The 26,125-nt window shown below is 38.6% G+C and overlaps 1 protein-coding gene across 1 annotated transcript; it reads right to left on the reverse strand.

Moving 5' to 3' along the window:
* Positions 1–17,590: 17,590 nt before the first annotated feature.
* On the reverse strand, positions 17,591–24,711 carry LOC114080534 (zinc finger protein with KRAB and SCAN domains 3-like). Its single transcript, XM_071613609.1, has 6 exons — positions 24,624–24,711; positions 23,360–23,839; positions 21,831–21,978; positions 20,598–20,662; positions 20,268–20,391; positions 17,591–18,768 (listed from the first exon to the last, which is right to left on the reverse strand). The coding sequence occupies exons 1-6, from the start codon at positions 24,669–24,671 to the stop codon at positions 17,867–17,869; spliced, it is 1,767 nt and encodes a 588-aa protein (XP_071469710.1). The 5' UTR covers positions 24,672–24,711; the 3' UTR covers positions 17,591–17,866.
* Positions 24,712–26,125: the final 1,414 nt, after the last annotated feature.

The following is a 26,125-nucleotide window of genomic DNA, read 5'->3' on the forward strand; positions in this document are numbered from 1 at the left end:
CAGAATAGCAAAAGCAACTCTAAGCACGAAGTGTGAATCAGGCGGTATAGCGATACCAGATTTCAAACTATACTACAGAGCAACAGTAACAAAAACAGCATGGTACTGGTACCAAAACAGGCGAGTGGACCAATGGTACAGAATAGAGGACACAGAGACTAATCCACAAAGTTACAACTATCTTATATTTGATAAAGGGGCTAAAAGCATGCAATGGAGGAAGGATAGCATCTTCAACAAATGGTGCTGGGAAAACTGGAAATCCATATGCAACAAAATGAAACTGAATCCCCTTCTCTCGCCATGCACAAAAGTTAACTCAAAATGGATCAAGGAGCTTGATATCAAATCAGAGACTCTGTGTCTGATAGAAGAAAAAGTTGGCTCCGATCTACATATTGTGGGGTCGGGCTCCAAATTCCTTAATAGGACACCCATAGCACAAGAGTTAATAACAAGAATCAACAAATGGGACTCAATTAACCTAAAAAGTTTTTTCTCAGCAAGAGAATAAGAGAGGTAAATAGGGAGCCTACATCATGGGAACAAATTTTTACTCCTCACACTTCAGATAGAGCCCTACTATCCAGAGTATACAAAGAACTCAAAACATTAAACAATAAGAAAACAAATAACCCAATCAACAAATGGGCCAAGGACCTGAACAGACACTTCTCAGAGGAGGACATACAATCAATCAACAAGTACATGGAAAAATGCTCACCATCTCTAGCAGTGAGAGAAATGCAAATCAAAACCACCCTAAGATACCATCTCACTCCAGTAAGATTGGCAATCATTATGAAATCAAACAACAAGTGCTGGCGAGGATGTGGGGAAAAGGGTACTCTTGTACATTGCTGGTGGGACTGCAAATTGGTGTGGCCAATTTGGAAAGCAGTACGGAGATTCCTGGCAAAGCTGGGAATGGAACCACCATTTGACCCAGCTATTGCCCTTCTCAGACTATTCCCTGAAGACCTTAAAAGAGCGTACTATAGGGATACTGCCACATCGATGTTCATAGCAGCACAATTTACAATAGCTAGACTGTGGAACCAACCCAGATGCCCTTCAATAGATGAATGGATAAAAAAATGTGGCATTTATACACAATGGAGTATTACTCTGCACTAAAAAATGACAAAATCATGGAATTTGCAGGGAAAAGGATGGCATTAGAGCAGATTATGCTAAGTGAAGCTAGCCAATCCCTAAAAAACAAATGCCAAATGTCTTCTTTGATATAATGAGAGCAACTAAGAACAGAGCAGGGAGGAAGAGCAGGAGGAACAGATTAATATTAAACAGAGACATGAGGTGGGAGGGAAAGGGAGAGAAAAGGGAAATTGCATGGAAATGGAAGGAGACCCTCATTGTTATACAAAATTACATGTAAGAGGTTGTGAGGGGAATGGGAAAAAAACAAGGAGAAAAATGAATTACAGTAGATGGGGTAGAGAGAGAAGATGGGAGGGGAGGGGAGGGGGGATAGTAGAGGATAGGAAAGGTAGCAGTATACAACAGTTACTAATATGGCATTATGTAAAAATGTGGATGTGTAACTGATGTGATTCTGCAATCTGTATTTGGGGTAAAAATGGGAGTTCATAACCCACTTGAATCTAATGTATGAAATATGATATGTCAAGAGCTTTGTAATGTTTTGAACAACCAATAAAAAAATAAAAATAAACAGATGATACACAGAGAAAAAAAATAAACACATTCTATAGCAAAAAAAAAACCTAAGTAAATACAAGGATGACCAGTAGAGAAGAAAAAGGGGTACAGGGGGAGGGAGGACAGGAGGGAAAGAGGAAATACTGGGGACTGAAATGGAGCAAATTATGTCCTAACCATGTTTGATTATGTCAAAATGAACCTCACTATTCCGTGTAACTTTAATGCACTAATAAAGAATTTTTTTAGATAGCTAAAAAAAAAAACACAATAATACATAACATCTCTGAACTGCTTATTAATGGCCAGATATTACTAAATGCTTTACTTAACATTATTTTTATATGGGAAATGAAAATGAAATAAATGAATTAAAGTTGCTCAAGGTCATACGGTAAATGATGGGACCAAGATTTGAATATAAGCAGCCTTGTTCCAGAGCCCACATTTTTTTTCTCCTCATAGTGGAGATTAAACCCAGGGCACTTTAGTTCTGAACTGCATTCCAGTCCTTTTTATTTTAAATTTTGAGACAGAGTCTTGCTAATTTGTTCAGGGTCTTGCTAAATTGTTGAGGCTGGCCTTGAATATGTGAGTCCTCCTGCTTTAGCCTCCTGAATCACTGAGATTACAGGTGTGTAAAATGGCACCCAGCTAGAGCCCACAGTTTTAATCTCTGTGAGATAATTTTTTTGTTTTCAGTTAAACAAACCACCTATTGCTATGGTATTCAGTGTCTTGAGTAATAACTGGTAGAAATTTTTCATCACCCACCATTATTCTGAAAAATACTTTGGAAACCCTAAAGTCTGGAATACAAACACCTCAGGTTATGTCAGCACTTCTCTGCATACAAATCTTGGATGAGATTTGGGCATTGTAAACATCAGTCTCAGCTTTTGGATCAACCTCCTAACTTAGAACCATAATTCAATTTCTACATGTTTCTCACAGAATAAGGGACATTTGGTTGTCTTCTTTAATACAAATCATAAAGATTTAGATGTGTTAATAATCTGTTCATGGGCCTATCTTTGAGGGTTTTTAAAAGTGATATGATATTTGAAGGCACTTCATGGATTTAGAAATAAAAGACAATTATATAGTACACAAAATAGTTTTTGTTTGCTTAAGATCTGCCTTTTTTATGGTTCAAATGGTGCCCCTGCTGAATCCACAAGGCCATAATTTATTTGAGCAACAAATGCCTGTTCATCCTAAGGAAAATCATTTGATAGCCTTTAGTTGAATGTCTTTGCAACTTTCATCATTTCTCAAAGAAAAGTTCTCATTTCACAGCCCTTCCTACAACTATTTTTTAGGATTTCCTTGGATCATCTCTCCTTCCATATGTTTCTGGGTATAATTGGTAAGGAGTCCTTGTAATTTCTTATACATATGTAGTATTTCTGCATGTCACACATTTATTAGAAGAATATATGTATGATTATATCAATTGTTTTTATTTTATATATTAGATATAATTTGATTTTATGTATGTAATTTGATTTTTATAAAGCAAACCATGATGTGTTTTAAACTCAGTTGGTTATCTCCGTAGCTCACATTGTAAGATGATCATTAAGAGCCTGCAGTTTTTCTTTGATTTGGTTGACTCTTTTCATGCATATTACAAAAGACTTTACGCGTTGGAAGCTCATCAGTCAAGGTTCCCAGAGCTTTCATCCATCCATCCATCCATCCATCCATCCATCCATCCGAGTTCCTTATCTCTAGGAAATGTCTGTTTGCTCTTGCCAGTTATCTTCCTGAGGCCAAAGGGCCTGCCCCTTGGTGTTGCCAAGGAGGACTCCTAAGTGGAGGACATTTATAGCCTCTGATTTAAAATTAAATCTTCCTTATTTTCAAGATTGGCATGCATACCTTACTTTTTTGATCTAATGCCTTTGTTCTGCCTACTTCAGTGGGAAGTAGGAACAGGCAGTTTAGAGACTCCACAGCTTGTAGCCAATTTTCCTACATAGTCATAAAGCAGAGTTTAAGAGCAAGAGTTCTAGAAGATGTTGCTGGGATTCGATTCTCAACAGTGGCTTTGGGCAAACAGTTTAACCTGTTGTGCTGCACAGTTACCTCAGAGATGAAAGGGTGACAATAAAAGTATCTGCCTAATTGGGTAATTGTGTAGATTAAATGAGTTAAATATAAGGTACTTGGTACACATTAAATGCATTATAACTATTTGCTACTGTTTTATTACTGTGCTCTCTTTCGAATGTGCCGGCTGTAGATGCCCTATGCCCATGTCAAAAGTGACCTGTAACCATGCAAGTTTCCCTAGACTGTGGCAAAGTCCGCCTAGCCCTAGGAGAAAAGCTCCCACCCACTTCAATTTTACTTTCTTCCCTTGGGAACTGCTGAACAGCACAGAACAAAATAGCACCAAAGCCGGAGCACAGACTTCTTTGTCTTTTATCTCCTAGTTATCAGAGATAGCTAGTAGCTCATGGTTCCCGCCGCCATTCGTTTTTGGAGTTCTTGTTACCTTTTCTAGCAGGAAGACCCAACCTCGGCGGGGCTGCATTACAGAGGCCCCTGGGGTTACCTGATTGTGAAGCGGAAACCCGCGCTGCTCAGTTAGAGCGGAGTACGGCCGGGCAACCACAGAGACGAGAAAACCTCCAGAATCCTAGAGGAGCCCGAATGCTGTCGTGGTTCATTAGAGAAGCAAGACCTAGAACGACTGTCCCCTCTGACCTTTTGTGAACCGTTGGGGGCTGCAGTGGTCTTAAGTTCGTGGATCTCGCATTCAAACTCTGTGTCCGATTCAGCACTTTAAAGATTCCGGAGAGATTAGTTCTGATCATTGAGAGCTGCTAGGGAGGGTTAAGAATGGTTTCCAAGTTTTGAGGTCTCAGGATATGGGGGCTGTTGAGAAAAAGAGGAATGCCTGTCGTTCTTGGTTTGATACAAGGAAAGGAGGGTTTATTGGAGGGAAATGATGTGATTCAATAGTAGATCAGTTGACCCTTGAGTACAAAGAAAGAATGCATTCAAACAGTTGTGGGGCTTTGAGTAAATTGTTTAATCTGCAGGGCGTGTGTCATTCATCTGTTAGTGGAATATAATAGTATCTACTTGAATGACTAAATTCGTAGTACACTTTGTTTTGTAGTGCTGGGGTCAAACCCAAAGGCTAGGCAAGTGCTTTACCACCGAGCTACACCCCCAGCCCTCATAACATACTTTAAATAAATACTTTCTGTTTTTTTCTGATGTTCTTTTCTCTGCCATTTTTATGAGATTCTACTTCCTAAGGGAGAAAGGGTCCTAGACTTTGTCTCTAGCCTTATTTACATAAACATTTAAGAAAGAAGGGCTGAGCGCTTGCCTGGCTTGTGTAAGGCACTGGGTTTGATCCTTAGCACCACGTTAAAATAAATAATGGCATTCTGTCCATCTTTGAGTTCAAAATTTTTTAAAAAATTAAAAAGTAAAAGACTAGCAGATGGGTTAGATAATAATTTGCAAAGTCACTCCCACATACTCTCTCCTTATTTAGCTTTTGACAAAGTTCCATCCAAAGTACATTGTACAGGTGAGTGAATTTTGGGGTAAAAGCTAAGCAAAATATAAAAAGTGCCTTTTAACTTTTTTTTTTTAATGTCTCAGGAAGAAGAGTGGCTACAAGGAAATACTTCTGAAAAATCAGTGTGAACCACAAGCTGCTGTGAATCTTCTCCTCAACTCTCTCATTCCAGAATGGCAATTCTCTTCTAGGAAAGATCTCTAATAATGACTGACGGTAGAGGAAGAGGACTGTTCTCAGGACCAAGAAGCAGGTTGCAAAGAAGTCACAGATATTTCTTAAATAAACTTTAAGTTATTACTACTAGAAGATAAATATCTGGACCTAAAGGGCAGTCAGAGGGAAAATAAATACCAACAGGGGAAATAAATACCAATGAGCAGGTACTGGAACAAGTCCTGACCCTTGCTGGGGGAACTACAGACCTAGGTAGTATAATGTCCAGAATGTGGAGAGGAGGCATCAGTTAGCTGGATGAAGTGAAGAGATATCTTGAATGAAGGACTAACCACAAGTGGGAAGGGTTGGGGGAGGCTCATTTATGGCTTTACTAGTGAAAGGCTTTGGGAATAGCACAGAAGCAACAAAACTGAACTTTGGGATTTTACCAGCATCGCCTCATGGGTTTTAATTCCCCCTAGTGTTCATGGAAACTTTTCTTCCTTTTTTATTTTTTTGAACCTTCTTTTTCTATGTTGAGTTTTTGTTTGCTGTTCTTACATAAGAGTTTAAAAAAAAAAAAAAAACTTCAAAAAAGTTTTCCAAGACCATCTTCATCTCATTGCCAATAGATCCAGGCTAAAGGATAGAAAAAGATATATTTTGGCAGAGATAGTACAACTAAGTCACTGTGTTAGTTTAACTCTGAGCTTTATCGCCTTTTGATATAGAAAGTGGATGAGAAAGGCTCTCTGGAGAGAAAATCAGACAATGGAAACCTCAGAGAAGCTATTCCAAACTTTTAGTAGTATCCTGTTCCTTAAAACTTTGCTGGGCGTTGTGCTGCATGCCTTTAATCCTAGCAACTCAGGGGGCTCAGTTTATACCAGCCTCAACAATTTAGCAAGGCCCTAAGCAACATAAAAATATCCTGTCTCAAAAAATAAAAAGGGTTTAGGCTGCAGTTGTGGCTCAGCAGTAGAGTACTCGCCTAGTATGTTTGAGGCCTTGAGTTTGATCCTCAGCACCACATAAAAATAAATAAAGGTATGTGTCCAAGTACAACTAAAAAATATTTTTTTAAAAAGGGGATTAGGCATGTGGCTCAGTGGTTAAGTGCCCCTGGGTTCAATCCCTGGTACCAAAGCCAAACAAACAATAACTCCAAAAAACTTACATCTACCAATCTTATTAATATCTACTTAATTCTTGAAACTCAGCCATATTTGTGAGTTTGAAGGGTGGAGGTTTGAGGTTTTTTTTTTTTTTTTTACCTATTCAACTTCTTTAGTTTTAAAACTGTTTGTTTCTTATGTTTTAGGATTGGATATTATCTCAAAAATTATTTTCCCCCTGTAAATTTTCTAGCTTACTGGATTTCCCCATGTCACATTAGTAGTATGTATTTCAAAACTGGTTTTTGTCTCAAGTGAACTTTTATCATATGCCAATGTTTATTGATCCATTTAAGTACTTATTGAGCATTTCATAGGTCTATAGGAGTGGACTAGATAATATCAATCAGTAGGTATAAATAGTCCTTACAACTATCCTTAGCATATTAAACTTTATCTTGGTTTCATAATATTCTAGGTTTCTTAACTCTGGATTCAGAGTGAATCACTTATGTTTTTAAATTATACCTTCCTGATTCTTTTTCATTTTGTGAGAAAAATTTCCATGCTCTTCTAGACTCAGTCTATCTTTTATCAAACTGGTCCTTTACATAACTTCTTGGGCATGTCACAAAATTGAGATACCAATTCAGAAACTTAGAATAGGTATGTTATAACTGAGAATGAAAATAAGGTCTTGGTCCCAAGTTTCTGTAGAACCACAACATCAGTGTAATAAGTAGTAAAAACTTTAGTTATTGGTGAGTCATTACTCACACCAGGGAGTCCATAGTGGAAAAAATTGTCTTTTGAGATCAATGAATTTTACAAGGCTTTTGTTTATAATGGGTCCCTCTTTTACTATCAGGAGATCCAACACAAGGTAAATCAGAGTAAGGAATGTGGGAAAGCTTTCAGTCATAGTGGCCTTATTTGATGTCAAAGAAGCCACATGTATCAATGTGATAACTGTGAGGCAGCCTTTATTCAGCAAGGAAACCTTAGAGAACCTTATGTGAAGAATGTAAGAAGACCTCTACCCAAAGTCAGGACTCACTGCACCATGGAGTCTACACAGGAAAGAGATTTTACATACATGAATATGGAATCATCTGCCCTGAGTTTGTGTTGAGTATGGAAAGGTTTTCAGACAAAGTTTGGATCTTGGGAAACAAATTCATATTAGACTCTGAGGATTGTAAAAAGTTGTATGGGCAGAGGTAAACTTCAACAGCAGTGTCTCCACAATACTGGAAATGGGCACGTTATTTGTGGAATAGTAGTCTAAATTGCTCATTTTAGCCAGTAAGGTCATTAAATTATGTCTCAGATTTAAAAAAATGAGGTCAGAAGTTCTTTTTCCCTTTTCCCAGAGGTATCTATGTATGTAAACAACCAGGACTTTTGAAATAAGCTTTAAATCTGCAACCCTGGACTTTCGATCTACCTCCTAGATGATTTATATGTGTGTTGGAGAGTATGTTATTTCCCCATGCCTGCTCTATTTTTTAAACTCATTCAGCAAATAGGGACAACAATATTTTCTGTCTATTATTGACTGTGAATATATATTTTCTTTATGAGCTAAATAGGTTTATATAGGTATCCTGAGACATTTTTTTAAAATCACATTTATGACCTTTCAGTAAAAGAACCACATTATTGAATTATTGGGCCCTTTCATAAATTTGGGACTGCCTCGTTTTCTCCAACAGAAGGTCATGCAGGTATCCTTCAGAAAGTACTTTTTTTTTTTTCAATATAGAAATAGATCTGGTTATGATGGCTCACACCTGTAATCCCAGCTACTTAGGAGGCTGAGGCAGGAGGATCACAAATTTTAGACCAGCCTGGGAAATGGAGCAAAACTGCCTCAAAATAAAAAATACATAAGTGCTGGGAATATAGCACTTTGATAAGAGAACTTTCCTAGCATGCATGAGGCCCTGGGTTTAATTCCTAATACTTAAAAAGTTACTTGACAATAGCCTACTGAAAGATAATGATAGATATTTTCCCTTAATAACACAAAATATAACATTATAAGGAATAATACTTTAAAGTAACTTGATTATTATCCTTTTCAGTTCTAAAACCTACAGACTGAAAAGAATCCTCAGAAGCTGTCCTTCAATTAGTAGTGTAGCCTAATTTCCACTTATGCAGCATGAAGTGTACATGTTTCATAGATCACTAAATATAGAAAGCATGTATTGCAAAATTTTGCAGTGATGATTCTAGAATCCTGGGTTTGTATCTGCTGCATATCTCTAAATGTTTTGCTTTGGTTAGTCTCTATTTTGCAAAATGGCCTGCCTTCTGTTAAAGGTTTTTCTAGTCTTTAATATGGAAATCACATTTCCCCCCTTAACATTACATAAAAAGATTTACTAATGTTGAGATAATCTTGCAATTCTGGAATAAATTCTTAATGTGTTAATGAGTGGTAAATATATAGTACATTTTCTTCAATATTCATGTGAATATAGTATATTTTCTTCAATATTCATGGGAAATTGGTCCATAATTTTCTTTTTTAATACTTTTAAGATTTAGCTTTCATTCTTTTACTTGAATCATAAAAAGAATTAAGTTTTTGTTAATTTTAAATGCTCTAGAACAATTTATGAAGGACTGAAACTAGCTAGTTTCGATCCTTAAGAATCCATAATCTGGACCGGGTTCTTTTTTGAGGGATAGTGATTTCTTCTGTTTGTTTATCCACGCCCCCCCCAAGAAAATGGTCTGGTTGGGCTTTGTATTTATAATATTCATATAGGGAAGAGGGCCCCTTTTGTTAATCTTTGCCTAGGAAATTACCCATTACATTCAGATTTTCAAGTTAACTTGCCTGAATTTGCAATGTAATTGGTATGACTTATTTTAATTTTATTAATATTTATTTACTTTGCAGTTCTGGGGATCAGACCCAGAGCCTTGCAAATGCTAGGCAAGCACTCTTCCATGGGCTTCAGTCCAGCCTATGTATGACTTTTAAACAGCTTTACTGAGGCAAAATGATACACAGTGAACTGTACAAATATAAATATACAGTTTGATAAGTTTTAAAGTGTACAACAGTAAAACAGCTACCACAGTTAATATAATGAATGTATCTCCACCCAAAAAAATCTTTCCTCACATTCCCTTGATAATTCCTCCCAACCTTACTTGCTGTTCCCATCTCCATGCAATCTCTTCTCTGCCTTACGTTGCTACAAATTTAGTTTTTACTTTCTATGAATGGACACAACAGTATGTTCTCTTTTGGGGGGTTTGGGGATCTGCTTCTTTAATTTAGCATGGTTATTTTGTGATTCATGTTGCATGAATCAATAATTTATTCTTTTCTAAACTAAGTATGTCACTAAACTAGTTTGAGCTCCAATTCCTCAATTGTAAACAGATTACAATCCCAAAACTTATAAATAAATACAGGCAACTAACTAGCACAATGCCTGGCATATAGAGAATACTTATCAATACCTGCCTCTTTATCTGCTTTCCTTACTTAATTAGACATCTAACAGCACTCAACTTCAGCAGTGACCAATTCTTTATATTTCACCTGAAGGCCAAATGAATCAAATCCACCCTCTACCATTGTTCTGGTTGGGTCCTTTAGTCACAGTGGCAAAAAAGCTGACTAAAACAAGGTGTGAAGATGGGTATGGTGGTGCATGCCTATAATCCCAGGTGGCTGAGGGAGGAGGATCATAAGTTTGAGCCCAGCCTCAATAACTTAAAAGTCTGTGTTTCAAAATTAAAAATAAAAGTGCTGGGAATGTAGAGCATCCCTGGATTCAATCCCCAGTACCAATCCCCTTTCCTCTGGGGGAAAAAAAAAACAAGCATAAGCAGAACCTTAAGACACAAAATAAGTTGCATGAGGAAGTGGCCCAAAGGTCCATGGCCTTCTACTCTTTAACTATATTACTTCCTGTTGATATTCCTGAACCTGTGGACTCAGGAAATTTTATGACTATTGATGATGAAAAAAAACCAACAAAAATTTGGGTCTGATTTACAGATGACTTTGCATGGCATGCCACAATGTGCAAAAGTGAATGGGTGCAGCCTTACACACCCCTACTCTGGGACATTCCTGAAGGACAGTGATAAAGCAAATCCATTACTGCTATTGATGGGACATTTAGGTAGCTTCTAATTTGAAACTATGACAAATAATGCAGTCATATAAATATTCATATATATATTCTGATGCATACCCACCAGGTATGGAATTGCTGGGTCATGCATATATTCAACTATAGTAGATATTGACAATTTAATCAGCTTTAAATCACATATTTGGGTATGTTGTAAAGTAGCCCTCTAATATGAATTGGTGATCATCTGCTTCTAAGACGACAAAAAACTTCTGGTAATAATGCCTAAGAAATAAACTTGGATGCTAGGTGTAGTGAGAAAGCTAGGTATCAAAAGTTCAAGACCAACCTCAGCAACCCAGTGAGACCTGAGACCTGAAGCAACTTAGCCACACCCTGAGTCAAAATAAAAAATAAAAAGAGATTGGGGATATAACTTAGTGGTAAAGCACCTCTGGGTTCAATCCCCAGTAGAGAAAGAAGCCTAGATGTTGGGTTACTATAAGCTCTTTGGGGTCAGTGGCCATATACCAGATCCCTAGCACATACTAGGTACTCAATATTGAAAGAATCAAGAGGAGGGCTATAGTAACCTAGACTAAGTATTATTTATTATTTGCCAAGTTCTACTGTAACTGCCTTTGGTTATTTCTTCTAAAACTAAGCAGTTATAATTGATACGATAAGTAAACTGAAGCTTTTAGGGATCCAATGACTTCATCAAGATAATCCAGTTATTATAAACAGAACAATTGGGCTTGGAAACAAAGTGGGCTACAAAGAACACATCACCTGTTTTTTTACCTGCTAAAGTTATAAAGCTAGGAGGCTGAGGCAGGAGGATCACAAATTTGAGACCAGCCTGGGCAATGGAGCAAAACTGCCTCAAAATAAAAAACACAAAGTGCTGGGAATATAGCAGTGTGTTTTTACCTGCTAAAGTTATAAAGCTAGTCACAAATACATAGACTGAAACAAAAGCCAGTAACAAGATAAATGTCAATTACGTAGGAAGCAAATGACGTTAGATACAGAAAATGAAAAACCCCAAGATACATGTCCTGGGAAAAGGGAGTGAAAAAGAAAAGCATACATTGATAGTTTTCATCTCTTTCAAGATTAATCCTCTCCAGGTGCTGGTCACTGACTCCCAACCCCCAAACCCAAATTCCTGAGTACCCAAATTGACATACTCTCAGTATAACCTATATAATGATGGCTTCAAAGGGGGGGGGGAGATGATTTTGAGAAACAAAAAAATTGTGGGCTAGACCTGAGAAAGGGAGAAGGGAAAGGCTGACTGAGACTGGAGGTCTAATAAGGAGAAAAGTCTCATGGCCAGTTCTCAGTAAAGCAAGCTATGATTTTTTTCCATGGATTAAAAAAAAATCACTTTCCCCCCTTCACCCTTTTAGTTTTTCCTCTTCTGTCTTTCCTCATTTAGAGAGAAATGTTTTTTTTTTTCCCCCTAAAGTATTGTACCAAAGATCCCCAAGACCAACCTCAAGCTGGCTCCAACTTGCCTTCTCTTACCTCAGCCTCCTGAGTTGCTGGGATTACAGGCAGACGCCACATGTGCCTGACCCAACTGATCCTTAACAAAGGTGCAGAAACAATTCAATGGAAGAATTCATTAGAAGAATTCTTTTTCAAAAAATGGTGCTGGACATCCATAAGCCAGAAACAAAGATAAGCAAACAAAACACCCCACAGAACAAAAATGGAAAAATAAAACTCGAAATGCATCATGAGCTAAAATAGAAAATCTAGAACTTTAGGAAGAAAAAACAATTGCTGGCACCTAAGGCTAGGCAAAGATCCTTAAAACTGACATCAAAAGTTAAAGGAAACTAAAGGAAAATTTAATAATTTGGTTTTTCAAAATTTAAAACATTTGCTCTGTGAAGGACCCTGTAAGAGAATAAAATAACAAGCTGCAAATAGGGGAAAATATTTGCAAGCCATATATCTGACAGAAGTATATCTAGAATATAGAAAGAATTCACCAAATCTCAACTGCTAAACAACAAATAGTCCAGTTAGATAAGAGCAAAAGTTATGAATGAACATTTTCTGACTGAAGTATACCCATTTATGGAAAGCCAACTGTGTCAGTCACTAGATCATTCATGCCCCATTTTACCTCCCATGCTCCCTCCCTCACAAGGTTCCTTATCTTTTAATCTTAATTATACCTCTCCCCCAAATTCTTATTGGCTGAATTTGTACTTTTGTTCTTACAAAAACACAAATTTTAATGCTAGCACTTAAAAAGTTAAGATAGCAACTGTCAGGAGAGCAGGTTGTGTGTTTGGCAACTCATGAAGTGATGGAGTGTGTTGCAGGAGTCCATCCTGCAGAGTAGGCTGGGACATCAGATAGACTTTTTTTTCCTTAAAAGTGACTGAGGTTGTGACATAGTACAAGGAGAAATAAAGGGCATGAAAGGATGGATTCCACACAAGCAAGCACAGATTTGCACTTGCTTTTCCCCCCATCCCCCTTTAAGTAGTCATCCACTCAACCTCAAAAAACTTTTTTGTTTTTTATTTTGGTACCAGGGACTGAACCCAAGAGCGCTTAACCACTGAACCACATCCTCAGTCCTCCCACCCTTTTTAAAAAATATATTTTTTTTAGTTGTAGATGGACACAATACCTTTATTTATTTATTTATTTTATGTGGTGCTGAGGATCGAACCTAGAGCCTCATACATGAAAGTCAAGCACTCCACCACTGAGTCACAATCCCAGTCCCTCAGTCCCTTTTTATTTTTATTTATTTATTTTTGAGACAGGGTCTCACTAAGTTGCTTAAGGTCTTGCTAAATTGCCAAAGCTGGCCTTGAACTTGCAATCCTCTTGCCTCAGCCTCCTGAGTTGCTGGGATTACAGGCATATATCACCACACCTGGCCTCAACAAACTTTTAAAAACAACACAGACACTAAGCAACTGTCCCTTGCCTTTCCATCTAATCCTACCTTCAATAATTTAACCAAACATTCAATAAGTAACATATGCTATTAGATCCTGGGGAGTCTAGTTTCTGTTACATAGCAAATGTAATATAGGTACAACTGTGGAAAGACTTTTATTCCTCTCCCCACCCCAACTTAAGAATATATCTTACCAGATTCTAGCAAGTTTTACATATTTTGTCCCATATGACTGCATCTGTTTTTGTTCCAAAAGGGCATTTACCAATCCAATTGTTTGGCATCAGATTTTTCAGGGAAGGCTGACTTATTTATTTGGTCAGAAAAGAAGTATTTCTTGAGTTTTTAAAATTTTTATAGAGAGTGAAAGTGAGAGTACAAAATGTGCAAGCTCCTTGTGTCCCTTTTCCAGCAGGAAGGAACCAAAAGAGGCCATATGATTGCATCATATAGAGTCACTGGAATATTCTGTTGCCAAGGGGCTCATGTCATGCTGCAGATAAGCAGTTTTATGGTTTGCAGTTTTACCTTTAATAGGGAGAGGTAGAAAGCCTCATTCCTCATCAAAGAAAACTCTCTCTTAACAGCCTCCATGATAGAGAGCTGAGTAAGAAATGGTTTTATAGCAGCTCTTCACAAAACCAACTATGTACCTGGTGCAGTGGCTATAATCCCAGCAACTTGGAAGGCTGAGGCAGAAGATTGCAAGTTTAAGGCTGGCCCCAGCAACTTAGCAAGAACCTGTCTCAAAATATAAACAGGGTTGGGAAGTGCCCTGGGCTCAATCCCCAATACTGCAAAAACAAACAGCAAAAATCAGCTCTGTGCTCTGAGTGTACTATAAGGTTTATATCAGCTGGTGTTAAATCCTGGTCCATTGTGGCACATGTAAATTGCCAGAGAGCCATGGTGTAGACATTCCCCTGAAGAAAGGACTATTAAGTTGTATTTTAATCAGCATTTTGCTGCTGTGTTTAAATGACCTGACCAGCATAACTGTAGAGAGGAGGAAAAGTTTACTAGAGAGCTCAAGGTCTTATTAGTCCATAGAAGGCCAGCTCCATTCCACGGGGCAGCAGGTGAGGCTAAACCTCTTGGTGGAAGAATGTGGCAGAGGGAATCAGCTCACATAGTGATCAAGAAGCAGACTCCACTTGCCAGATATAAATATATACAAATATATACACCAAAGTCATGCCTCAATTCCCACCTCCTCCAGCCACACCCTACCAACTTCAGTTATTACTCAGTTAATCTCTAGCAGGGGATTAAATCATTGATTGGGTTAAGACTCTTATAACCCAATCACTTCTCCTCTGAACTTTCTTGCATTGTCTTACACATGAGCTTTTGGGAGACACCTCATATCCAAACCATAACAAGTTGACAATAAAATGAGGACAGTCATGGAAAAAGTACCTTAGGTTAGGAAAGTGGAGTTTTCATGCTCTCCAAGGGAAGAGACTGCTTGTTCAACTTTTGATTCTTCATCAGCTGACCTAACACAAGCTGTAAAAGACATAACTTGCTTAGAAATATGGAAAATTTTTATTTCTGGAAATAGGAATGTGAACACTTTGGTCTTTAGCAGTAAGTGCCAGGCAATTTTTTGTTAATACAAAAGAACAAATAGAATTAGCCGATATTTAGAATCATTCATTCAACAAGATTCTGCTAGATGCTGAGGATACACTGGATAATGGATAATGATGAGTCAGTCATTTGTCTCTCAGCCTCATGCCAATCTTCTCTATCCTGAGGCTGTCAAACATCTTTCCCAGGACTGCCCAATGAAAAGAACTAGAAATCGAAAGTGGGGAACATGTTGAAAAGTTATCTTAGTTTTTATTTATTTTTCCTGAGGCACTGGGGATTGAAACCAGGGCTTTGTATGCTAGGAAAGAGCTTTACTACTGAATTATATCCTGGGACATTGGTCCTTTTCAGCCTTCATATTCAAACTGAAACAGTTTTCAGACTGGAACTCACACCACTGGCTTATTCACCTGGGTCTCCAATTTGTTACAATAAACATACACAATTAGATATACACATACATGTATTCTATTTCTCTGTAGATCCTTATATATATCTAGGAAGTCTGGAAATCATGCAATGCATTTTTTCCCCCTGATACTGGCAATCAGAACCAAGGGTACTTTATCACTGAGCTACATCTCTACCCTTTTTCATTTTTTTGAGACAGGTCTTCTAAAGTGCCCAGGCTGGCCTTGAACTTATGATCTTTCTACCTCAGACTCCTGAGCTACTGGGATTACACACTTGCAACACCACACCCATCTCATACAATGCATTTTTACTGTTTTAATAAGTTACTCATTGGGCTGGGGATATAGCTTATTGGTAGAGTATATGCCTAGTAAACACTGGGTTCAATCTCCAGTACCACACTCCCCTCCACCCAAAAAGATCAAACAAAGTTAATATGGTTTATTTCTGTAATACAAATCATTTACATTAGGTCTTATTAGATTTGTGTCTGTTAGATCCCTGAAAACCCTGAAGTACCAAGTCTTAGAAACTGACATAAAAACAGAGACCTGGATGGATCTGCAAAGGATTTTGGATAATGACTCAATTCCTAATGAACAAAATACACTTAGAAGAAGAGAATGTATCACAATGCCCAAATCTTAATTGCAAAAGATGATTAGAAAACCTTGCAGTATCTGAAGAATTCCAGAATCTTAGACTGATATAGAGATTGTTGGTGCCAGAATCCAAGTGAGAAATGTAAATAAATGCAGTAATGAATGCATGTTTCTATAATAAATGATGCACTAGCAAAATAATTGCAAGACTCCAGTCATCTGGAAATACTTTTGTAGAAACAACTCCATTTAAAATATACCTGGTAAATACCACTATAGAGCTGACTAAAAAAGTTTTCTCATTTAAATTCACAATACTGAAACCTTGACCATCATGAGAAGAAAAAGGAATGTTCTATGAGGTGTGTTTAAGGAAAAAGCAGATAACCTGATCAAGTAGATAACTTACGGTTAAAGTTCTCATCATAAATAATTAAGGAGCTGCTACTATGCAGTTGGGAATAAATATATAAGACCAAGCCTGTTGCACACTGATATTGGAGTTCTGAAACCATAAGTGATGAATGTTTTAAATATCTGGTGCAAATCCACTGACCTGGAGGAAATGCCTCAGGAGGGATAAGTTTTCTGCAATTTATTGTACAGTATGTGTTGGAAGGGAGAGGAGGCAGTATAGGGGATCTTGATTTAGGCCCAAGATAAACAATTGACAAAATCTAAGAAGCTAAGCCTTAAAAAATTTATCATTTTTAGCCAAGCGTGGTAGTGCATGCCTGTAATCCCAGCATCTCAGGAGGCTAAGGCAGGAAGATCACAAGTTCAAAGCCAGCCTCAGCAAAGGTTAAGTGCCAAGTAACTCAGTGAGACCCTGTCTCTAAATAAAATACCAAAAAAGGGCTGGGGATGTGGCTCAGTGGTGGAGTGCCCCTGAGTTCAATTTCTAGTACCCAAAAGAAAAAAAATTATCATTTTATTCTGACCTTATAACTAGATTTTCACACTACCTGAACAGAAAAGTTTTCTCCCACAAGAGTAGCAAAATTAACATCAGAGAAAAAATAAAGAATAAAATTTCACAGATGGCAAATATTCACAATGATTCAACAATAAGCCATTTAAGGCATTCTTACCTAGTCAGGTAAAGAAATGTAAATTCTATCATGGTAATCCCATCTTTATCCCTGCTCCGCCAATTCTATGTACTTGGCAGAAAATGTACTATATTGACTCAGAATCAATTCTTTAGATACAATCACAAAATGGCCTTAGTGTGAAGCTCCACAGAAATCTAGACAATATCAGATTTCAGAGCTATGTAGGTAATCTCACTGGTGCATTTAATAAATGTTTATTAGCACCTGTGTACAAGGCTCAGAGAAGGATGTAAGATCTCACAATCTGACCAAGCATCAAAGATTCATTATAGTAAAAAAGAATTGGTCAGGGAAGCAAGCCCCCAGATCACAATCATGCACAACCCCCCCCCCCCAAAAAAAAAAATAGACATCATAAAGTGCTTGCTGAGAGCAATTAACCAGTTTGGAAATCAATTTAATTCCAAACAACTCTCCCATAGCTTCCTATAAATAAGTTTCGTTCCAATAACCTTGTTAGAAAAAACTAAGTGGAATGTAGAAGATAATGTATCTCAGCCAGATTATATTTTCTAATACTTGATGATGTACTGGTAAATAAAACCCCAGCCTCAAACTTCTGTAACCAGTAAGGGCTCCAGGCTGGCTTCAGTTTAATGACAAATGAACTCCAACTTTAGTATGTACAGCACCGGTCACTAAGACAGAATTTTTTTTTCCTACATGGCTTCTTTGATGTTGAACAAGGTATGAAGTTCGGGTGAAGCCTTTTCCACATGTATCACACTGATAGGGTTTCTCCCCAGTATGAATTTTTTGATGTTCAATAAGGCCTGTATTCTGAGTAAAACTTCTTTCACACTCATTACACTTATAAGACACAGGAGTTCCAACATTTTCCCACTGGCTTTCCATTCTACCTTGACCTTCCCAGTCAGGTTCCTGAATATTTCTTTCCCCAGTGTGGATCCTCTGATGTCTCAGGAGATGAGAACTCCGCCTAAAGGCCTTGCCACACATGTTGCACTGGTATGGCTTCTCCCCGGTATGAATTCTGTGATGTTCAAGGAGGCTGCAGCTCTGGCTGAAGGTTTTTCCACAGTCATCACACTCATAGGGCTTCTCCCCAGTGTGAGTTCTCTGGTGTTTGATTAGGTCTGAGCTGTGACTAAAGGCCTTGCCACATTTTTCACACTCATATGGCTTCTCACCAGTGTGAACTCTCTGATGAATGACAAGGGCAGAGCTTCCAACAAAGGCTTTGCCACACTCCTCACATTCATAGGGCTTCTCTCCAGTGTGGATTCTTCTGTGCTTACTCAGGCCTGAACTTTGAGCAAAACTTTTTCCACATTCATGGCAAATGTGTCGCCTACTCCCTGTGGCATTTTTCTGCTTTCTGTGTAATCTGGCCTCCTGTTCACTAGCTTCTGCATACGTAGGCATTTGGGCAACATCTTCACCCTGGTGGCATGGTATCTTCCCAGGATCTTGTTCTGGATGTTCCTCAGCTAGAGGCAAATCTCCAATCTTAGTCTGCATTTCACCAGCTGAAACAACAAAGGCCAACAACTGTCAATTGTGCTGTGCCATGGGAAGAAAGCTCTGTGATGAGTACCAGGAAACTAGTATTACAGAGGTCTATATGTGCCAAGGAAGAAGACTTAAGTGCAGGAATAAGGATAGAAATAAAGAGTGCTAGGGAGGGAGACCTGAGAATGAGAATGGGGCATTGGAAGATGGGTACAATTGGGAATGAAATGAGTGAAGAAAAGGTGGCCCAAGGACTGTGCCGCGGATACATGGGTTAGGGATGGTCTCTAAGCAGTAAGAATGGTAAGGGCAAGGCTATACATCTATTTTTTTTTTTTTTTTTGTGGTGCTGGGGATTGAACCCAGGACCTTGTGCATGTGAGGCAGGCACTCTACAAACTGAGCTATATCCCTAGCCCAGGGCTATACATCTAGAATTAGATACTGAAAAAACTAAGTGGATGTAACTCCATGATAGAGAACTTGCCTAGCATGTGTGAGGCACTGGGTTCAATCCTCAGCATCACATAAAAATAAATAAATAAAGGTACTGGGTTCACCTACAACTAAAAACATTAAAAAAAATAAAAAGCTGAGTGGAAGGCGACAATGAACAGGGTAAATGAAAGGATTTCTGAAGTGTTGAAATATCCAAAGTGGAGACTCATTAATTGGGCACTGACCAAAGACAAGGGCAGTTATCTTGGAATGTGCCCTAGGTAGAGATACAATTCCCAAATAGAACAGGCATCAGCACCAGGATATCTAAGTTGAAGCCCCAACTTGTCAGCTATAGACCTCTGACAGGTCAGATAACCCTTCAGGATCTGAAGTCAACATCTAAGGTAGCTTCTAACTCTCATGCTCTATGACTCATGGCCCATTTCCTGAAAAGTCTCTGCCCTCTTAGTTAGGGATAGGAACAGGAAGGGAAGGAAAAGAAATCACCCTCCCCCTCACTGCTGGGGATCAAACCCATGACCTCATGCATGCTAGGCAAACATTCTATATTTGAGCTATACCACCAGTCACATTTGTTGGCATCTCCTATGAACCAGAATTGTAGTAGAGATTCTAGCCCCTTAAACCACTGACAAGGCAATAAAGAAGGTAAGTTAAGAAGGAATTAATAAGGGGCTGGGGTTGTGGCCCAGTGGTAGAGTACTTGCCTAGCATGTATAAGGCACTGGGTTCAATTCTCAATACCACATAAAAATAAACAAATAAAATAAAGATACTGTGTCCACCTACACCTAAAAAAAATTTTTAAAATCATATATATATATATATATATATATATATATACACACACACACACACACATATATACATACATACGTATACACACACACACACACACATAAAGGATTAATGAGTTAAGTGTAGTAACAGGGTTTCAAAATGGTGGTTTTGAATCCAAACATAATGGGATCAATAGCTTCTACCAACCTAACAGAATTACAGGTTTTCTGATAAACAAAAGATGCCAAGGAACCTTGGGAGAAGTTAGTCTTACCCAGGGAGATCAGGCTGTCACAGTTTTCCTGCCTTTCATCTCTGTAGAGATTCACCTGAGATGAATCCACCTGTGTCCACTCAGGGGTCAGAGTCAAGTCCACATCTTCTGTTTTCAGCATCCCCTATAGCAACAGAAGTGATTGACCAAACGCAGTAGGGAACATCTAGGAAGCATAGACAACTCCCCAAGTCACTAATTCATATCCCACCTAGGATATGAGTGGAGCATTTAGGGTCAGGACATTAGTGGGGTACATAGGGAGGGAATGCCCTAGGAAGTACAACAATAGTAAAAGGGATTGGGGGAAGATGAGGGGCTCTAGCTCACCCGGGACTCTAGAGTGAGCCTGGCAGCTAACACGGTGTCTTCTCTGCAGCTGTCTCCCTGGGCAACTAAGAAGGAAAGACACTCTGGATTAGATCTACCTTGGCAGTCAGACTTTCTGCCTTGTGGAATCCAAGTTCAAAACCTGGGTTAATAAATTTCTGCCAAACAAGTTTATACAGAGCATATACTTTTCCAAAGTGCCTGATCCCAACAGCTCCAATTCTAGGGCTAAAGACATCTGGTGTGCTCTGTAGACATTTAAAAAAAGCATGCAAAAATTCAGGACCCTTGTAAGGAATAGCAAAATGAAAGGAACAACACCCCCCCACACACACCAAACACACATACACAAGCTTTCCATTGGAGGATCCTTTGAATTTTGTTAGGGAGGGGGGAAACAATGGGATTTTTGATTAGTAGCTGTGAGAGTGAATTCTGCTTTGGTTTTGAAAAACTAAGAGGAGTCAAATAAGGTTGGACCCAGAAAAGCAGAAATGGCACTCTGGTTCAAGAGACAGAACATGAAAAAGAACTTCAGGTTTCCTTATAGGAGGCAAACAGTAAAATGGGGGAAAACAGTTGGTTTAGGCTAGAACCTCTGTTGAGAAATAAAGATTGCACATTGTCTGATGTGTCCCAGTGTTGTGTGTCACAAGAACCTACACACGTTCAGGGAACTTGAGAGAACACCAGAGAGCATATATTTGTTTCCTCTGGAGTAAATTTCATGTTTTTTTTTTTTTTTAAATAACAGACCCAGGGTTTAGAAAATTTAGAGCTTTTAATTTGTAATAGTCTTAAAACTGGGATATTTTGGCTGGCACTATAGATTTCTGTTTATTTTCTTCACAGGTCTTACTACTAAATTGTTTTATTAATTGTATATTTGCCATATTCTACAATAGAATGGAAACTCCATTGGCGCAATGTTTGTCTCACTGATGGCTATATCCCCAGTGCCAACAACATTGGCTACAACATAAGAGTCCTCTGTAATTCACATGTTAAATGTATTTAGAGAAAATTCTTTCCATACCCAAATTTTAGTAACATCTTATTCATGATGCTGAGACTTGGAAAGATTTCCACAATTGTGTTTGCAATTTCCCTTTTAGTCTTAGTTTCAAAATAGGATTGATCAATGACGAACAGGTAAATGGATCTTCTAGGTGAATCTTCAGTGAAACTGGATGAGATCTGTAGAATTCATACAGGTCAGAAGATAATACTCACCTCTATCTTGTAAGGGCTGGCATTGCAAAGATTCACACTTGAGCAGAGCCTTCACTGGTGGGACTTGGCTATTTTGTGACTCTAGGGTTGGTGTCAACAGTGCCACCTTGCAACGGAGCAATTCTTGCCCCTGGTCATCACCTGGGACCTAGAAGTCATTCATTTGTTTTTATTTTCATTTATTCATCAAATACTTCTATAGCACTTTTTATAAGCCTGGCACTGTATATAAAAGTACTATAAAATAACAACATGAATAGCTACCTTAAAAGGTACATACTATTATTTATCCTCATTTTTACTTATGAGGAAACTGAGACAGGTTAGCCCACGGTCACTTGGCTAATAAGTGACTAATAAGTGCTAAGATGAGAGTTCAGGCAGAATGGCACCAGAGTCATGTTCTTAAATCTATGTCCCTTCATTATATACATTTGTGCGTTTATCAAATGTATATAAGCACTTTGGAAACTGGTGAGACATTCTAAAAAAACAAACAAACTATTATCTGAAAAATGAGGATAATAATTTTTAGCTTGAAGAATTTTTGGAACAAGTAAGTAAGTTTACAGTATGTGAAATCAACCAACACAGGATCTGGCTGGCTAGTTTCTGGGCTGGGGTCGTGGTTCAGTGCTAGAGCAACTGCCTATCAGGCGTGAAGCACTGGGTTTGATTCTTAGCACTGCATAAAAATAAATAAAGTAAAAGGTATTGTGTTCATCTACAACTAAAAAAAAATTTTTAAATTATATTTTCTAAGTCACTCTCTTTGTATAACTCAGAAATTCCCACATCCTTTATAAATAAGTTAAGAGACTTGAAATGACTTTCTGTTATAGAGCTCAGTGCAATAGATCCAAGTCAAGAACTTTGGTCTCCTAGTCACTGGTTAAAAGGCTCTGGCCAAATGTTCTCTGAGGGAATGTGTACAAGGGCTCGGATAATGCAAAAATGAAACAGCCTCATAAAACAAGCCAGAAGATGGAGGTAAGAACCCATTTTCTACCAGAGGTTCAAAAGCAAAGGTCTATGGATTCCATACCAAATGGTCTATGAATTTGGACAGGAAAAAAATTAATCTTATTTTTTTTTTTTTTTTACGAATCTCTAAGAAAAATGTAGTATTTACTTGAATTGTGAATGAAAGCAACAAACCAATGTGGTATAAGTAGTTGCAAGATTGTCCTCAACAGAAATTGCAGATTTTTCCCAGCAGAAAAATCTTCAAGCCCCGTCCTTAGATCTTATTAACTTAGTGCATTAATTTTTTTAAAAAGGCATATATACAGCTTCATCACAAATTTAATACTTTGCTAAATGTTTATCAATACAATGGAGTTGTTTTGTAATCCTTTATATTTTCCTTTATGTATTTAAAAATATTCTGAGAAGGGGTCCAGAATATTGCTAAACTGGTTCACAGTACAAAAAGTGATAGAACTCTTGATCTTAAAGGAATGCCCCTCACTCTGATCTTCAGGAAGGAACAGACCACAGCTCTCAGATAATAAACCTGTTCTTTCTACCTGCAGTGTGGGCTCATCCAGCTGCTTTTCCAAATACTCCAACAGTACCACCACCTCCTCCCCACTCTCTGGATGCTGCTTCCGCACCCAGTTCTGCAGTTCCCTGGGCAGGATGGTCAGGAACTGCTCCAGCACCAGTAGCTCCAGGATTTGCTCTTTGCTGTGCATCTCAGGCCTCAGCCACTGTCGGCAGAGCTCTCGGAGCTGGCTCAGCACCTCTTTGGGTCCTGCTGTCTCAGGGTAGCAGAAAGCACGAAAGCGCTGGCGGCAGTGTTCCTTGCCCTGGTCGGGGCTGCAGGGCAAACTGGCTTCCTCTGCAAAGGCAGAGGCCTCTTCCTCCTTCACCTTTATGACCAGAAGCCCCATCTGGTCGTCTGCAGAGTGGTCATCCAGGGCTGTGCTTTCCCTCGACTCTCTAGCCATTCTTAGCCAAGGCAATATCGGCCTCACTGTAGCTGCAAGCTGTACTTTTGGAAATTCCTGTAAGGTGAAAATCTTTATTAGTTACTCAATTTGCTAAGAGTGCCCTCCTCTCATGCTCAGGTTCCTGGGGATGTTGCCTAGGAGCAGTTGCAGAGATTTCTACCCCAGGTTCAAGTGCCTCTGCAGCTACATCCTCTGAACCACTCCAAACCTGAACCCCACATTAAGATCCTCAAAGGATGTCCTGGGAGTGGATGTGGACACCCTCCAAGGCACTCACTAATCCAGATATAAACTGATGCTGGAGCAACCAACTTTCAGCAAAGAGCAGGCTACTTTGGACTCTTGGAAGCTTCTCTCAGTGATTAGCTCAGAATGATCCCATTAGCAACCAGGTCTGTAGTTGACTGAATTTTAAGATGACCCTAAGGATTAGCTGTTCTAATTCCCAGGACTTTGAGTATGATGAGATATCATCTCAGATTTACCAGACTAATCAGGAGGAACTTAATTCTACCAATAACCTTAATGAGCTTTTAAGTGGCCTCTAAATAAGAGCTCAGCTCTACCAACATCTTGACTTTGGAAGACCCTAAACAGACAACTCAGTTGAGCCTCCCTGGCCTTCTGACCTCAGAACTGGGAATAATAAGTTTTAAGTTATAAATATCTGGCAAATTGCTATGTAGCAATAGGAAATAAATACTAGGTCCCTGTGGTCAAGGTGCTACGTTTAGGAGGAGAAAGAAAAGATGGCAGGCTCTGTGGCAAAAGAAATAGAACTGAATTTTTTTCTCTGATTGTGAGGCTCGTCCAAACAACTGGTAGAAAATTAACTTACATTCAAATGAGAAAGTTGAATTTCCCCAGACCATGGGCACAGTGGCATACACCTGTAATTTCAGTGGCTCAGGAAGCTGAGGCAGGAGGATCTCAAGTTCAAAGCCAGCCTCAGCAACTTAGCAAGGCCCTAAGAAACTCAGTGAAATCCTGTTTCTAAATATAATATAAAAAGGGCTGGGGATGTGGTTCAGTGGTAAAGTGCCCCTGGGTTCATCTTCGTGAAAAAAAAAAAAAAAAATTCCCCCAGACTTCTTTGAACTTTGCACTGGAGGATCTTCTGTTTCTCTAAGAAATATCAAAGAATATCACCAAGCTTTTGCTCTGAACATAGCAGTGGCTGCCCCGATCCTTGCCACTCCTTTAATCTGCCACTCTTTACTCCCCTTCAAGTCCAAACTTCTTAAAAGAAAGTCTTCCAGACTTGGACTCTGTTCCTAAGCTCCCACTTAGCCTTCAACACACTGTACACAGCAAACCAGGAAGAAAGCCATTAAAATTTCTCCTGCAGAAGTAACCAGGGATACTTCCTTCTGTTTCCATTTTTCATGGCTTTTTCTAAATCAACAAGGCTGATGCTGGTGTCTACTTCCAGAAACTCACTTTCCCTGGATTCAGGGACCTGAATTCTGTTCTGCTTTCATCCTTCCTGTCTCTTCCCAGCATTCTATCACAGTCTGGTTAGATGCACACTTTCAAGCCACGTTTCCTGAGTTCATAACCTGATTTGACCACCTACTAGTTAGGTGATCTTAGTAAACTACACATTTCTGTGTCTCACTTTCATTTTTAAGATATAGTAATAACAGACAAGGATTCTATGAACATCAAGTTTTTGAATAGTTTTTAGAACAGTGCCTAGTGTGTGCTGAGTACTATATTAATGTCAGCTAATGGTATAATTCGATGGCTTTTCTCCTTTTAATTGAATGTGCTTTGGGTATTCTGTTCTTGACCTTTCTTTTCTCTTTCCACATTCTTGAATTACTTGTAGGATATTAACTCATATTTCTTAAGCTATTGATTTAATTTTTAAGTTAAAGAGTCTTGATATAAACAGGGTGTGGTGGCACATGCCTATAATCCCAGCTACTCAGGAGGCCAAGGCAAAAGCCAGTCTTGGCAATTTAGTGAGACCTTGTCTCAAAATAAATATATTTTTAAAAAGGAGCTGAAGGTCTAGCTCAGTAGTAGAGCTCTTTACCAGAATATAACCTAGGTTCAGTCACCTAGTTACCCCCCCTTCCTCCACAAATCTTGATTTCTATCTTGAGCTGCCTCCCAGACACTTCTACCTGGAAATTTTGCAAACAAACACAACTCGGTATGCCCTGACCCAGGCTGATTTTCTTGCTGCCTCATCTATTCTTTCTCCAGTTAAATATTCCCTAGTACAGCAGCAACTAGTCACTAGGCTTCTTTAGAATTATTTGATTACCTCTAGTTGCTACAAGGATCACTTGTTCCAATCTATTCTACCCCTAGAATGTCTCTCAATCTATT

The sequence above is a fragment of the Marmota flaviventris genome, chromosome 6, assembly GCF_047511675.1.
Source record: "Marmota flaviventris isolate mMarFla1 chromosome 6, mMarFla1.hap1, whole genome shotgun sequence".
Classification (NCBI taxonomy): Eukaryota; Metazoa; Chordata; class Mammalia; order Rodentia; family Sciuridae; genus Marmota; species Marmota flaviventris.

What these genes read in the sequence shown, in the direction of transcription:
- LOC114080534 (XM_071613609.1), bottom strand. Translation starts at nt 24,671, where the DNA reads ATGCCACTGTGCCCATGGTCTGGGGAAATTCAACTTTCTCATTTGAAT. An exon ending in CCAGCCCTTACAAGATAGAG is followed by an intron (nt 20,663 to 21,830) that starts GTGAGTATTATC and finishes TTTCCTTCTTAG; the next exon opens with TTGCCCAGGGAGACAGCTGC. An exon ending in TGACAGCCTGATCTCCCTGG is followed by an intron (nt 18,769 to 20,267) that starts GTAAGACTAACT and finishes TTGTTGTTTCAG; the next exon opens with CTGGTGAAATGCAGACTAAG.